The 13,708-nt window shown below is 33.4% G+C and overlaps 1 protein-coding gene across 1 annotated transcript; it reads right to left on the bottom strand.

The window, feature by feature from the left end:
• Positions 1-8,080: 8,080 nt before the first annotated feature.
• Positions 8,081-8,701, bottom strand: LOC147557623 (uncharacterized). The gene has a single exon (XM_086658909.1). The coding sequence runs from the start codon at positions 8,699-8,701 to the stop codon at positions 8,081-8,083; it is 621 nt and encodes a 206-aa protein (XP_086515035.1).
• Positions 8,702-13,708: the final 5,007 nt, after the last annotated feature.

Genomic DNA, 13,708 nt, shown 5'->3' with positions numbered 1-13,708 from the left:
TCTCAACAAAAAAAAGAAGTAAGCGGGTATAACTGATTGGTGCAACAGTTGCCTTCTTCCTTTTACTGATTATATAATTGAAAGATTAGGTTTATTGCCTTGGTGGAGACTCATTTTCGTATCTTCTCGTACCTTCATGTTCACTCTTGTATTCTGCTTTTAATATTGAGTCATTTCCTCTTAAATCAAAATGAAAAATATATATGAAAATTATATTTCATACCAGAACTTATACTTTGACAAATTTTTTCGTGTTTGTACTCCAAACAAAATTTTTGGTTCCGTTTCTAATAACAAGGTAGAACATGTTACGTATTTATCAATTTATCTCACAATTTAATTTTGTTAATATTTTCTTGTTCTCACTTTGAATTGTTGTGATATGGAGTTGGTTTGATAATCCAACAAACAAGAAAAGAGGGAAAGTGAAGTTACAATTTTTATAATAGCACCCCTTTATGAATTGATGGAGATGCCTTCTATGTCATAGCGAATTTTTGTTTGCTGAATATTATGTGGCTAGAATCGTACAATTCTAATTTTCATGTCTTTTGTAAGACATACTTTAAAAAAACTTAAACATATGTCTACTACACCTAAGTTGGAGTTTGATTTTTTTTTTTAAATGGGTCTAGATTGATTGTATTAAATTGGACTTAAACCTATAATATGGGGGCAGTTAGCTATCTATAAAAGAAAACTAGAAATATTTTTTAAAAAAAATTGTAAATAGATTTAAACATCAAAATCAAAAAAGTTTTGTAATTTCAAAACTTTTAAATAACTAACGACAAATCTTATACCTCTAGACAACTACACCTATCTTTAGAGGGTATCAGGATACTAATTAAAAAAAATAATCGAATATCATGTCTACTTTTTCGCGTTGTTTAAAGGGCATTACCCCGCCAGTAGGACGGGGGGTCATGCTTAAGACATAATTTGATAGCCACATAGACATTTTAAAAGGACAACTTTCCTTTCCTAAAAAAAAAAAAGGCAACTTTCCTCTTTCATGGTTCAAACAGATGTCAAATTTGATATGATTTATTTATCGTTTAGTCCAGACCTTTTAATTGAATCGCACATTAATAACCAAAAGCTTTCGCCCATCTTTCACGGTATGTTCCTCTCCTATGGGTCGATTCATCTTTTGAACTTCTCTCTGTTCAGTTGAATTAACTCTACCCAGTTCTAGGACAAAATGAAAGCTCCTCCGGGTAACTTGGTGACCACACATACATGTGACTAGGACAAACACTATTCATTCAAAACAATCCATTCATTTTGTTGTTGTCCATCTACACTTGATTGTCCCTTCAATTACCTCTTCGTTGTCCCTTCAATTACCTCATTCGCATACCAAACATGACATTTTCCTTCTTCTCTCTCAGAAATTCATTTTTCTCTCTCAACAACAAAAACTTGGGTAGCCACACAGACAACTATTCTTCCATGTTTGTCTTCCTCGCCTTATCAACTCCTAACCGCGCCCAGTGAATCTCAAACACCAAAATCCCTCCCCTCTCGTGCAAGCGCTTCATTGAATATGCACTCTCAAATTCTTTGTCATATCTCTCATTCCTCTCTGTCAATGTCCATCCCTGTCTCTCAAATCCTCTATTTTTTTCACTTTCCCATTTATCCCTTTCATCTAATCCTCCTTCCTTACCTCTTCATCCCCCACTCTCAATTTTTTTGTAATTATTTCATACTTAAAATTCTCCGCAATATCTCACCTTCCTCTCTCAATGTCTCACTCTCTCACTGTCTTAGATTTTATGACATCTTTATCTACTTTTTTTTTTATTTGTTAAGAAGTACCGTGTATTGGACGAGATTGAGTGAATACTTTCATCCTCCACTTGTCCATAGTTCTTTTTATTTATGACACAACTTGTTTGGGGAAATGACTCAACCAATTGAATTTTATTTTCATAAATTTTGCTTCCTGGTTACCTTTGCTCCTACAGTGTTCCGTGTTTTATTTGATATGTACCGTAATCAACATTTCCAATAAGGTGCAAACTACCTACCTGGTCAAATTCCTCCATGGAACAACTTTGTTTGAATATAGAACTATTCTATAACTGTATCTTGGCTATAATTTACACAGTTTATCCTTCATCCTCTCAGATCTACATTAGAAAATTGATTGTTACCGATTCAAAGCTTCTTTATATAGCAAATGGGTTGTACTCTAATGGGCGTGCAACCGATTCTAACTAAAAGAGGTTGTAGGTTTGATACTCGCAGATTGTTGTTGCCTAAATTTCTTATGTTCCAGTTATATCAATTGCTTACGAGATTATTTATTCTTATGTGAAGTCATTGATGGTGTAACAGGACAACTACTTGAACAAAATTTCGACGTTTTCAATCAAATTTCATTTCGGATAATATATGGCAATGGACAACAATCTCTTCACGTTCTCATTTGGTATGACTTTCTTTTGTTAACTTTAATCAACTGCTTATTATTGATTTCTCTCCTGGATGTATTTCTTCCATTGCAGCGGTAGCAAATGAATTAATTTCATCATCAGATGCAGACAACACCAATGTAGACATGAGGACAAGAAGAAGATTCACTATTAGGAGGGACCCTTTTTTCGGTATCTCCTGATCACGAGAAACTCTCTCGACTCTTTTCTGATCACTACGGTGCTTCCTTTGTCTGTCTTTGCTCTGGAGGAAGGTATCGCTCTCCTCCCATAACAACCTCATAGTTCGAATTAGTCTATAAATTTTTGTTTATCAATTAGATTGTTCTTGTAAGCCGTTTTGAGTAAATCATGTTCAAATATATTAATTTTTCACATGGATGTTCGATTTTGCTTCTAATTGATATTGGTGGTCATTCTGAATACCGATGTCCTGATTATTGTAGTAAACCGCCAGCATATTAATGCAAAGAGGAGCATGAAAAATAAATAAAAAATGAAATCCTACCTTTGTTCCTATAAGATCCATGAACTATAAATTGGTAACCTTCCATACATGCCTGCAAATTATATATTTACTGGTTGGGTTATTTAGGTGGGACTTTGCATTCAATATTCATCCGCTTGACCGGTCTTTATTGTTATGTTGAGGCTAAGGAACATTGCATTTGTGGATTTCAAAGATGAAAACTTGACTTATGAAGCAAAAAACAACTAAACAAGTACATATATGTTTTGCTCTTATTACCTTTAATTTTTGTTTGATTAACTTTTACGGTTAGGAAAAGAGAAGAAATTTCTCTTTAGTTTTCCATTTCTTTGGTAACTTAGTAGGGAAAGAAGTCTTCCCCCTAAATTACGTACCAACCTGACATTAAGCAAATTAGTCAAATTTTATTCAGCAACTAAGCCAATATCAACAGATAATAAGGATCAACAAAATGAAGCACAAGTTGTGAAGGACTCGAGTTGTCTACCTGCATAGTTGACCAAAGATGTCGGCTTTACTGGAAACCAAAGTAGGGGAGTCAATATGGGGTCTCTTCCTGTTAGTGAACCTATAGCTACAAGATTGTCGTGGAATACACATTTCTTCCTCATCTTGAGTATGTTACTTCCTTCTCCTTTCTTTGGTAATGAGTTTTCATTGTAAAATTGTGAAGACATCCTCATTTCTTGATCCAGTCATCTAATAGTGAAATAAATTATTTGGTTTGTCATAAAAGTTAGTTTCATGTTCTCCTCAGTCCTCATTAACATCCTTCCCATTTTAGATATGTATATCTTCCTCCTGATCGGAACGTACTAACGAACATCGTGAATGTTCTTATTGTAGTTGCTTGGCTTCACACAAAGGTTGAATCATTAATTTTCTGTACGACACACTAACTTTACTTATCTGTTATATTATTTTTTTACCTCTTTAATTGTTTTCATTTTAAAAAAATTGTAGGTTACCACGAACATCGTGAATGTTCTTTTATCCATATATTTAGTTTAGTCTTGTTATGTTTAAGTTTAAAATTATTCAACAATTCCGTCAATGCAACTCCTTATTTTTGTTCAGTTACAGTTAAGAAGGTCGTCTTATAGCTACATTGGTCTGATTGAGTTGTCGCTTAAATTTAATGTAGGTTATCATGGTGCCATAAAATCAAGTTGAAACATTTGGTGCAGCAAAGGGTTCTTTTATCCATATATTTAGTTTAGTCTTGTTATGTTCAAGTTTCAAATTACTCAATAAATCCATCAATGCAACTCCTAATTTTAGTTCAGCTATAGTTAACAAGGTCGTCTTATAGCCACATTGGTCTCTTTGGGTTGTCGCTTAAATTTAATTTCATACGCATTTGTATGGATGTTTACAATCACCATAAGTAAAGAACATAACTAAAGCGTTTTCGTTTCAAACTCAATAGGACAACAAAAGTACTATTCAACTACACAAGTCATTAGGTATTTTATTACACAAGACATGGAATCTTTAGTATATTTAAGTACTTTTTTGGTCTCTATTACTGTAATTAAAATTTTTTATTGTTTCCGTCAAGACATAACACATGTTCAACTGTAATGTCTATCTTTCGAAACTGGTCACGTCCGGTGCTACGCCTTATTGGGATGCTACATATAACCTTCTATCCGTTAAAGTGTAGTCTACTAAATTTCTTCGTCTTTTCCCACAATTATGCATCATCTGACAATCATTGACATTTATCCTTCTTGATACTCTAATTATTCACGTTACGAACCACAACTAAACAGAGTGTTGTGGGCAATCTATAACTTATAACGCAATTTCTTTATATCTACAGGTCACTTTAACGCTAAGTGAACTACTCCATGCCTTTTATAATTGGTAATGGATTTTTTTAAATACCTTCTTCTAGAACATTAGATATGGAAACGTCACTTGGATTGTTTGTTCTCATTACAGTCTACATGTCGCTAGAATAGATTTCTTCCAAAATCCACTTGAAAATTTATTTTATGTAACTTTTTCTAGGGATAGATATGTATTTCATTATTATTATTTAATTTACCAATTCTGTAGTTTTGAATTTTGATTATTGGAGAAAATATATTTCCAACTAATATCTCAACCATATGGAGTTTGACTCCACTTTTAAGGTCGCAAAGTCTTTACAAACCCTACATATTAATCGGTTAGCGTCCGAATGGTGTTTCTTTCATTCAAATCCAAAAAAAAATTTCATCTATAACATTTTGTCACGGAACACCATAGTAGTGATTCTAAACCCATATAGGTATAGTTGTTACCCATTAAATTTCGCCTCTTTTTCTTTCTTCATGAAAATATTATATCTTAATGTTTTGTTATATTTGTTTCACTTGATTTATTTGTGTATTTGAAATTTAAGATCATGAATGTTTGGAAGAATTAATACACGTTTTCTTTCTTCAATTAAATTTAAAAATTTCAGAATAATTATGTTGACATGGTTAAAATTTCTATTTCTACTCTTGAAGGATACTGATTCCGAAGAAGAACTCAAGGAAGCTTTCAAGGTTTTTGACAAGGATCGTAATGGTGTCATTTCAGCTGCAGAGATAGGCCCTATTGATTCATTTATATATTTGTATGATCGTTATTTGTTCATTTTATTATTACAAAAACAATACAAAATTGGGTTCTTCATACTTTGTGTACATTGTGGTTTTGCATTTTTTTCTTAAAGGTCTATAATATATTGACAATGGTGTAAAGAGTGCACCAATCGAGCAAAGAGCTCTTACATCAAAACTTATAATATGTATTACAGAAGACACTAAGTTATCAAAATATTTTCCGACCATTGGAAGATATCCTATCATAATAAATTGTATTTGTTTTTTATACCAACATGGAGCAGCTAAGGCATGTGATGACAAATCTGGGAGAAATTGACTGATGAAGAAGTGGGCGAGATGATCAGAGAAATATATGTGGATGGGGATGGCCAAGTAAACTATGAGGAGTTTGTGAGGATGGTGTTGGCCAAGTAAACAGGATTACGCAATGTGAATCCAATTATTTTCAATGGTTTTTCTGTCTTTAGTTCTTATTGTGAACGAGGTGATGTTGACAAGTTTGCTTGAAAATACCTGTACATGTCTATTGGGGGCACAAATCTCCGCAGATTTATTGTTTCTCACTCTAAAACCTATCATTATGAGCTTTGTTGAACAATTTCAGGATGGCTGCTATAACTTGAAAGTGTGCCTCTCATCCTCGGCGATTTATGGCGTGCTAATGGCAGATTGATGCATATCTTTAAGTTAATATTGTGGTGTTTGAGTTTCAAGTTGTACCTAAGTCTGCAACGTGTAATCTTTCCAAATTCGGAACGCCCATGGTTGTACTAATTGCTGCTTAACAACATGTTACGTATGCCCTTCCTCTTCATTGAAGTATATTCTGCTAAATTTCTTCTCCATTCTTCCACCCTTCTGCACCTCCTAACAATTATTTACTTTCCTTGCAAGTAATTGTTTGTGTGAAGACAACTAAGGAGAATACTGTGACTGATCATAACTTATAACACAATTTTATTATGTCTACAGGTGAATGTAAAGCAAATGTTTGTATTTTATTCTTATTATTTACTTTTTTCAACTTTGTAGTTTCAAATATATCGAAGAAAAACAAATTTAGGGGATTTCTCAAGCATACGGAGGTTGGAGTTTACGTTTGAGATTCGAATTTCATTATAAACTATAGATATTCTTACTTTACTGTCTAATTTGTATTTGTTTTATCATGTACATCACATATACAACTTTGTTTCGACAAGATGATATTTTTATTGTTGGAACACAAAAACGAATAGTTCTCAACTCATTTATGATATAATGTATTGTATCCATAGTTACATACAATGTGTTAGATAAATAAAAATTGTAACCAGTTCTACGTATCTCAATTTCATTTCCCCAATATTTGAATTTCATAAGGGGCATTGCCCCCGCACGTAGTGCGGGGGGTTATGCCTAGTATTATATATAAAGCACAATGGTGTTTTTGAGGAGGACCGTAGATTTATCTTTGAGATATTCGTGTTCGTTGGATTTTCATCAAGTACTTTACGATCTAAGGACCATTATATCACCACGTATACAGTTTTACATATTTCAGTAATTAAATACTATCCCAAAGGTTATTTATGTCTTTTATAATTGTCCTCTTTTTACCTTCAAAACCAACCCCACGTACATTACCACGAATTTCTCTCATACAGCAAAAACTACCAAATTTTTCTCTTACCTAAAACTACTCAATCTTTTCTCTCACCTAAAACCACGAATAAATCCAACCTCATTAACTTCTCCCACTAATTAAGTAAGTAACTTCTTAAAATAACTACTCAAAAATCTTATATAAATCTCTCTCTCAATATTTTGAGTTACAAATAACTTCTACTCCACGGTTACCATACACCTAAAACCAACCTTATATAAATCTCTCCCTCAATATTTTGAGTTACAAATAACTTCTACTCCACGGTTGCCATATATTCTTTAGTTATCTTTTTTAGTTTTAAATTTCAAACCTGATATTTTCCATTAATCCTCTCTACTGTTTTTGACAATTGATTTATGATTTTCATTTGCAGGTTTAAATAACATTGCTTCCATTGCTCCACAGGTGCAGGTTAGAGAAAAAGGTGCTCAAAGCTATATTCTTTCCCACTGCACCCACTTTCTCTCTTTTGAACTATTATCTTTGGTTGTTTAATCTTCTTACTTAAAACCTATTCAAGTTTTATTAGATTTACTGTTTTACAGTAATAATTTTGTTTCTTACTAATTTCATTCAAATATACCGCTTCAATGTAGTCTTGCTGTCGAAGTATTCGAACAAATGTATAATTATCAAATTTCATATCTAAACCTCAATAACCTTCTTATTAATGTATAATTATCAAGGGAGGGAGAACAATTCAATAAGAAATGGACAGTGTGGGATACGAAATCTTATTACTCTCTTTTTTTGTATGGTTTCGTAATGGATACTGTAAAGATACTGTTAGAGGAATGTATTTGAAAAGAAACATGCGTTCCCTTATTATTTTTGTGTTTTTTTTTGTTGAAGGAAAAACACAAAAAAACCAAACCAAAGCAATTACATCTTCAGCTCACACCTCATTCTCTCCATCGAATGCCACGTTTGACTGACCCCTTGTTTTCCAACCCCACTTAGCTAAAGCGTCTGCTAAAATATTGATCTTTCTCGGGCCGTAGTGAAATTGTATTTGCTCGAAGTTGGTACAGAGGGCTCTGATGTGTTCCATGTGATGTAGAGATTGCCAGTTGATGTCCTTGTTTTTATCTTGAATATGGTTGATCAAATTGTTATTGTCGCTTTCAATAATGAGATGAGAAATATTTAGCTCCTTTGCCCATTGTACTGCTTTCAGGATAGCCAAACATTCACATTCCTCCGCCGTCTGTCCCCTAATGGTCTCTGCCTTAGCTATAATAAAGTCTCCATTCTCATCATGAATAATACAACCGATGCCTGCTGGATCTGTGAACTTGCTGAAGGATGCATCGACATTTATTTTGAGGAAGGATTGAGGTGGTGGCAGCCACTTTGGAGGGGTGGCCTTGCTTTTTGGATTCCGTTCGTCGTGGATGCTTGTAGTATAACATTGAATCATCCTAATAACCTGCAAGGGTAAAATGTCTTTCTTTCCAAAACATTGATCACATCTTGCTTTCCAGATAAACCACATAATTTTGGCGAGGAACGCCATGGTTGTTTCATCCAGAGAAGGCCAAAACATAATCCACTCTAGCACCGAAGCAACGCCATCGGTTCTAATGTTGAAATGAAACCAAATGGCTCTCGCAAAATTGCAATGTAGTAGTACATGAGTTACAGTTTCCCGTTCCTCGCAGAACGCACATCGATAACTGTTTCCGATGTATTTACCGATTTTGTCTTTAACAGGAAGACTGTTAGTGCAGCACTTCCAGAGGAAGAGTTTAATTCTTGGTATGGTTCTAATGTTCCAGATAAAAGACCATTCCGTAGTATCAGAATCCCGATTGCCATTACTCAAATACCTGTACATAGATTTAATAGTGAAATTGTCCGATTTGGTAAGAGGCCATACCATTGCGTCTTCCGCTGACGAGTGAAGGTTTATACTAAGGATAGCCCTGCAAATCTCCTCATTAAAGTATATCTGAAGCAGATCCGCGCTCCATGAATTGTTAGAAATCAAATGGTCCGTCATGTAGAAGGGACAGTTATTTAAGTTAGGTATAGGCGGTTTATGATTAGGGATCCAGAAGTCATCCCAAATACTTATTTTTGTGCCTTTGTTAACATCCCAAAAGATAAGATTAGTGGTTTTTCCGATAGACTTCGCCAGTGATTTCCAGCCCCAAGAATGGTTTTGTTTAGGTGAAGAGGGTTTGGCCGATTTAGGGAAATATTTGGCTTTGAGTAGTTGTGCCCAGGGCGCGTCAGGGAATTTTAGAAGACGCCACCCCAGTTTACAGAGAAAAGCTTCATTGTCAAGAAGAGGATTTCGAAGACCAAGACCTCCGAACTTATGAGGACGACAAATGGCAGCCCAGTTGATGGTGTGAATGGATTTTGTTTTTCCCCACCAGAATGACCGTTGAATGGTCTCTATGCGATTGCTAATGCCTTTCGGAATGGCAAAGCATTGCATCTGGTATCGGGGAACCGCCGCGGTAATAGTCGAGATGACTACTGTGCGGCTTGCTTGAGAGAGGAGATTAGTTTGCCACTTCGAGAGTTTATGCTGAATTTGGTCAAGCAGTGACTCAAAAGCTTGTTTTTTCTTGGCTCCAATGAAAAGTTTTGTACCCAAATACTTGTTAAGAGAAGAGGCCTGGTGCATTTTGAGGGATTTGGTGATCAAACGTTTGAATTTGGGGTGAGTGTTTTTGGAGAAGAAGATAGTGGATTTATTATAGTTAATGATTTGACCTGATTCGGACCCAAATAAAGTAAGAATGTTGATGATATTGGTGATATTATCGAGGGTGTTCCGCCCAAAAATGATGCAGTCATCGGCAAACAGTAAGTTGTTTACTACTTTTTTACTTCTCTTAAAAGAAAACAATTCATGTTATTTATATACACCTCAATGTTTATTTTTGTGTAGTTTATTTTTTTTTTACTTCTCTTAAAAGAAAACAATTCATGTTATTTATATACACCTCAATGTTATTTAAAAAAAGGTTATTAAGGTCATTTAACATGTTTCAAAAAAAAAAACAGGACATTTAACATATTTATCCTAAGAATTGGTCGTGGGTGAACTGAAGATCCCTATTCCTTTCAACAACAAATAAAAAATCCTTATTCAATTTTTCCTCTCTCCCTAACCACTTCCCAAAACTCTTTCTTAAAACTTACGGTTTCTTGAAACTATATGAAAGTGGAAGATAATTATCTTGTCCTAAATTCTCTCAACTAAAATTACCCAGATGCAAATCGAATCCGCTTATCACTCAGAGATCCGCATTCAATTATTTTTTCTCTCTCTAACCGACTTCCACTATCTCCAAACCCAATCCGATTATCACTCAGATATCCCTTTAGAAGCTCCACAATCTTCTCCCTAGGAAAGTTATAAATACAGAACAATCTACTGGAGTAAGAGGTGTTCAAGTTTATCTTTCAGGTATATTTGTAGATAACATGTTTGTTAAAATTCCCATGACATTATGTAATTTTATATTTGTGTCTTCTTCTCTTAATTTTCCCATTGAGCAATAGCTATTCAAGTTGTACATAACATGTTTGTTAAAATACCACACTCCCATTGATCTCTTTGTTTATTTCTCTTTTGTTCTTTGATGTGTTGATGTTGTGTCTTCTTCTCCTGTTAATCTGACCTTGCCAAAAAATGATCAAAGTTGAATTTGGAAAAATTATCTCTCTCTTCTATTTCATTCTCCTTACTTATAATTCTAATTAATTTTTTCAGAATTGCTTTATTGTTTGGTCCATGTTAATCTAAATCTTTTTGTTTTATTGTTTTTCAAGATTGGTTCCTTCTTTCACATATAGAGGCCAAACCTTACTTCTTCCAGCTTTTACTTCATCTCTCCATCCCTCTGACCCACTTCTTCTTCCCCTCCATCTTCTACCTTTTTATTGCTTACTTGGTGCCTTTTTCGTTTATCAGGTTCCATCTCTCTTCTCATATTTCATTCTCCTTGCTTACTTTTGTATCTTTTGTATCTTTTACACATAGACAACCTAAGAAATACACATAGATTATAGATTATAGATTTACTATAAATTGTTTTAAACAACCTAAGAAATACACATAGATTATAATTTTCGGTGTTTTACACAACCTAAGAAATACACATAGATTATAGATTTACTATAAACTGTTTACACATAGACTATAGATTTACTATAATCTGTTTTAGGATGGTTCCCACTATTTTGTTTTTACATAACATATAAGAAATAGACATAGATTTTAGATTATAGATTTATATTATAATCTCTTTCAGGTCAAAGAACTACACATAAACTATTTTGTTTTAGATAACATATAGACTATAGATTTATGTGTATATAGGATAGTTCCCACTATTTTGTTTTAGACTAAGAAATACACATAAAGATATAGACTGTAATCTGTTTTAGGATAGTTCCCACTATTTTGTTTTAGACTAAGAAATACACATAGACTATAGATTTACTGTAATCTGTTTTAGGATAGTTCCCACTATTTTGTTTTAGATAACTTATAGGAAATACACATAGATTCTAGATTGTAGATTTATTATAATCTCTTTCATGTCAAAAAAATGAATAACAAATTACAGATTTACATAGTTCTAATAAGTTCGGCAAAAGATTACAGATATATGTATTAGTTTTCAAAGTCTTTACAACTTTTTGAGTTTTTGATTTTTTATTGAACTTATGGTAATATTTCTTTTATCTGACCAGACTTTCCATATTTTTTTATCCAGCTGAAGTTCCATAGTACACGATTCTTTTGATTAAGTTACAAATTTTAGTGTAATTCTTTATCTTTCTTCTTATATTGCATTCTCCTTGCTTACATGCACGTCTAACAATAAATATGTTGTTTTTCAGGATTGTTTTTTTCTCTTTTCTATTTCTCTATACTATCACCATTGACTATTGTTTAGTTTAGTTCTTTTTTTGTATTTATTTATTTGGTAAGCAAACTATATAATTCTGTTTTAGTTGTTATTAGAATATCAAAGAACTCAACAAGGTTAGGATCGAGTTCTTTGGTAAGGACTCTTGAAATGTTCACATTAGTTGTCTCGATTTATTACGTTGAACTTTTTTCGAATTTATATTTGAAAATTCGAAGCTTTCATATAAATTGCTAAACTGCAGGTTTTTCCTTACATATGGCGTCTCATCAACATCATACTCATGACTCGCCAGATGAAGATGACGCTTTAGAAGTATGACAATTACACTTTCTTACCAAATCATGAATTATACTTTAAAAATTAATCCTATTTATATATCATTTTCCAAATTGTAGACTCGAACTATAGGCCAACATAATCGCCGTGCAAGAGAGCGTTCGACACGTTTACACGAAAGAAATTCGGTTGCTAATCAACCAAGTTTTTCTGACGAAGAGATTTCTTCTAAGCATGGAGTTGAACAACTCAATGTAACTACATTTAAACTTTAACCCGCCTATTACTATGTATTATTTTTTACTAATTTATTTTTAATATTACAGAATCGAACTATAGCCCAACGCAAATCGTCGTGCAAGAGAGCGTTCTGCACGTTTAGACGAAAGAAATTCGGTTGTTAATCAACCAAGTTTTCTTGATACTAAGATCTCATCTGAGCGTGGAGTTGAACAACTTAATGTAACTACATCTAAACTTTAACCCGCCTATTACTATGTATTATTTTTTACTAATTTATTTTTAATATTACAGAATCGAACTATAGCCTAACGCATTTGTCGTGCAAGAGAGCGTTCTGCACGTTTAGACGAAAGAAATTCGGTTGCTAATCAACCAAGTTTTCTTGATATTGAGATCTCCTCTGAGCGTGGAGTTGAACAACTTAATGTAACTACATCTAAACTTTAACCCGCCTATTACTATGTATTATTTTTTACTAACTTATTTTTAATATTACAGAATTGAACTATAGCCCAATGCATTCGTCGTGCAACAGAGTGTTCTGCAAGTTTAGACGAAAGAAATTTGATTGCTAATCAACCAAGTTTTCCTGACAAAGAGATCTCCTCTGAGCGTGGAGTTGAACAACTCAATGTAATTTCATTTAATCTTTGACCCGCCTATTACTATGTATTATTTTTTACTATTTTTTTTAAAATATTTCAGAATCGAACTATAGCGCAGCACAATCGTAGTGCAAGAGAACGTTCTGCACGTTTAGATGAAAGAAATTCAGTTGTTAATCAACCAAATGTTCATGACGAGGAAACCTCTTCTGATTATGGAGTTGAACAACTCAATGTAAATTTCTAACCCTTTGATGCAAATTACAAAATATATTGTTTGATTTTTATAAAAGTATTTTTTAATGATGTAGAACCAAACTATTGCACAACGCAATCAACGTGCAAGAGAGCGTTTGACCCGTTTCGGTGAAGGAAGTTCGAATACTATTAATGTAGATCCTGAAGTATGTTCTGAAAATCAAAATGAGACTCATGTCGTAAGTACCACTAATTTTATATCAAACACTCTATCCATGTATATATTGTAAATAATAATGT

The sequence above is a fragment of the Eschscholzia californica genome, unplaced genomic scaffold (assembly GCF_041429995.1).
Source record: "Eschscholzia californica isolate CP2 unplaced genomic scaffold, dmEscCali1.0.p SCAF_2, whole genome shotgun sequence".
NCBI classification, from domain to species: Eukaryota; Viridiplantae; Streptophyta; class Magnoliopsida; order Ranunculales; family Papaveraceae; genus Eschscholzia; species Eschscholzia californica.
Note: the sequence above shows the minus strand (reverse complement) of the source record. Positions and strands in the feature narration are given on the sequence as shown.

Coding starts and splice junctions, on each gene's coding strand:
- LOC147557623 (XM_086658909.1), bottom strand. CDS start 8,701: ATGGCGTTCCTCGCCAAAATTATGTGGTTTATCTGGAAAGCAAGATGT.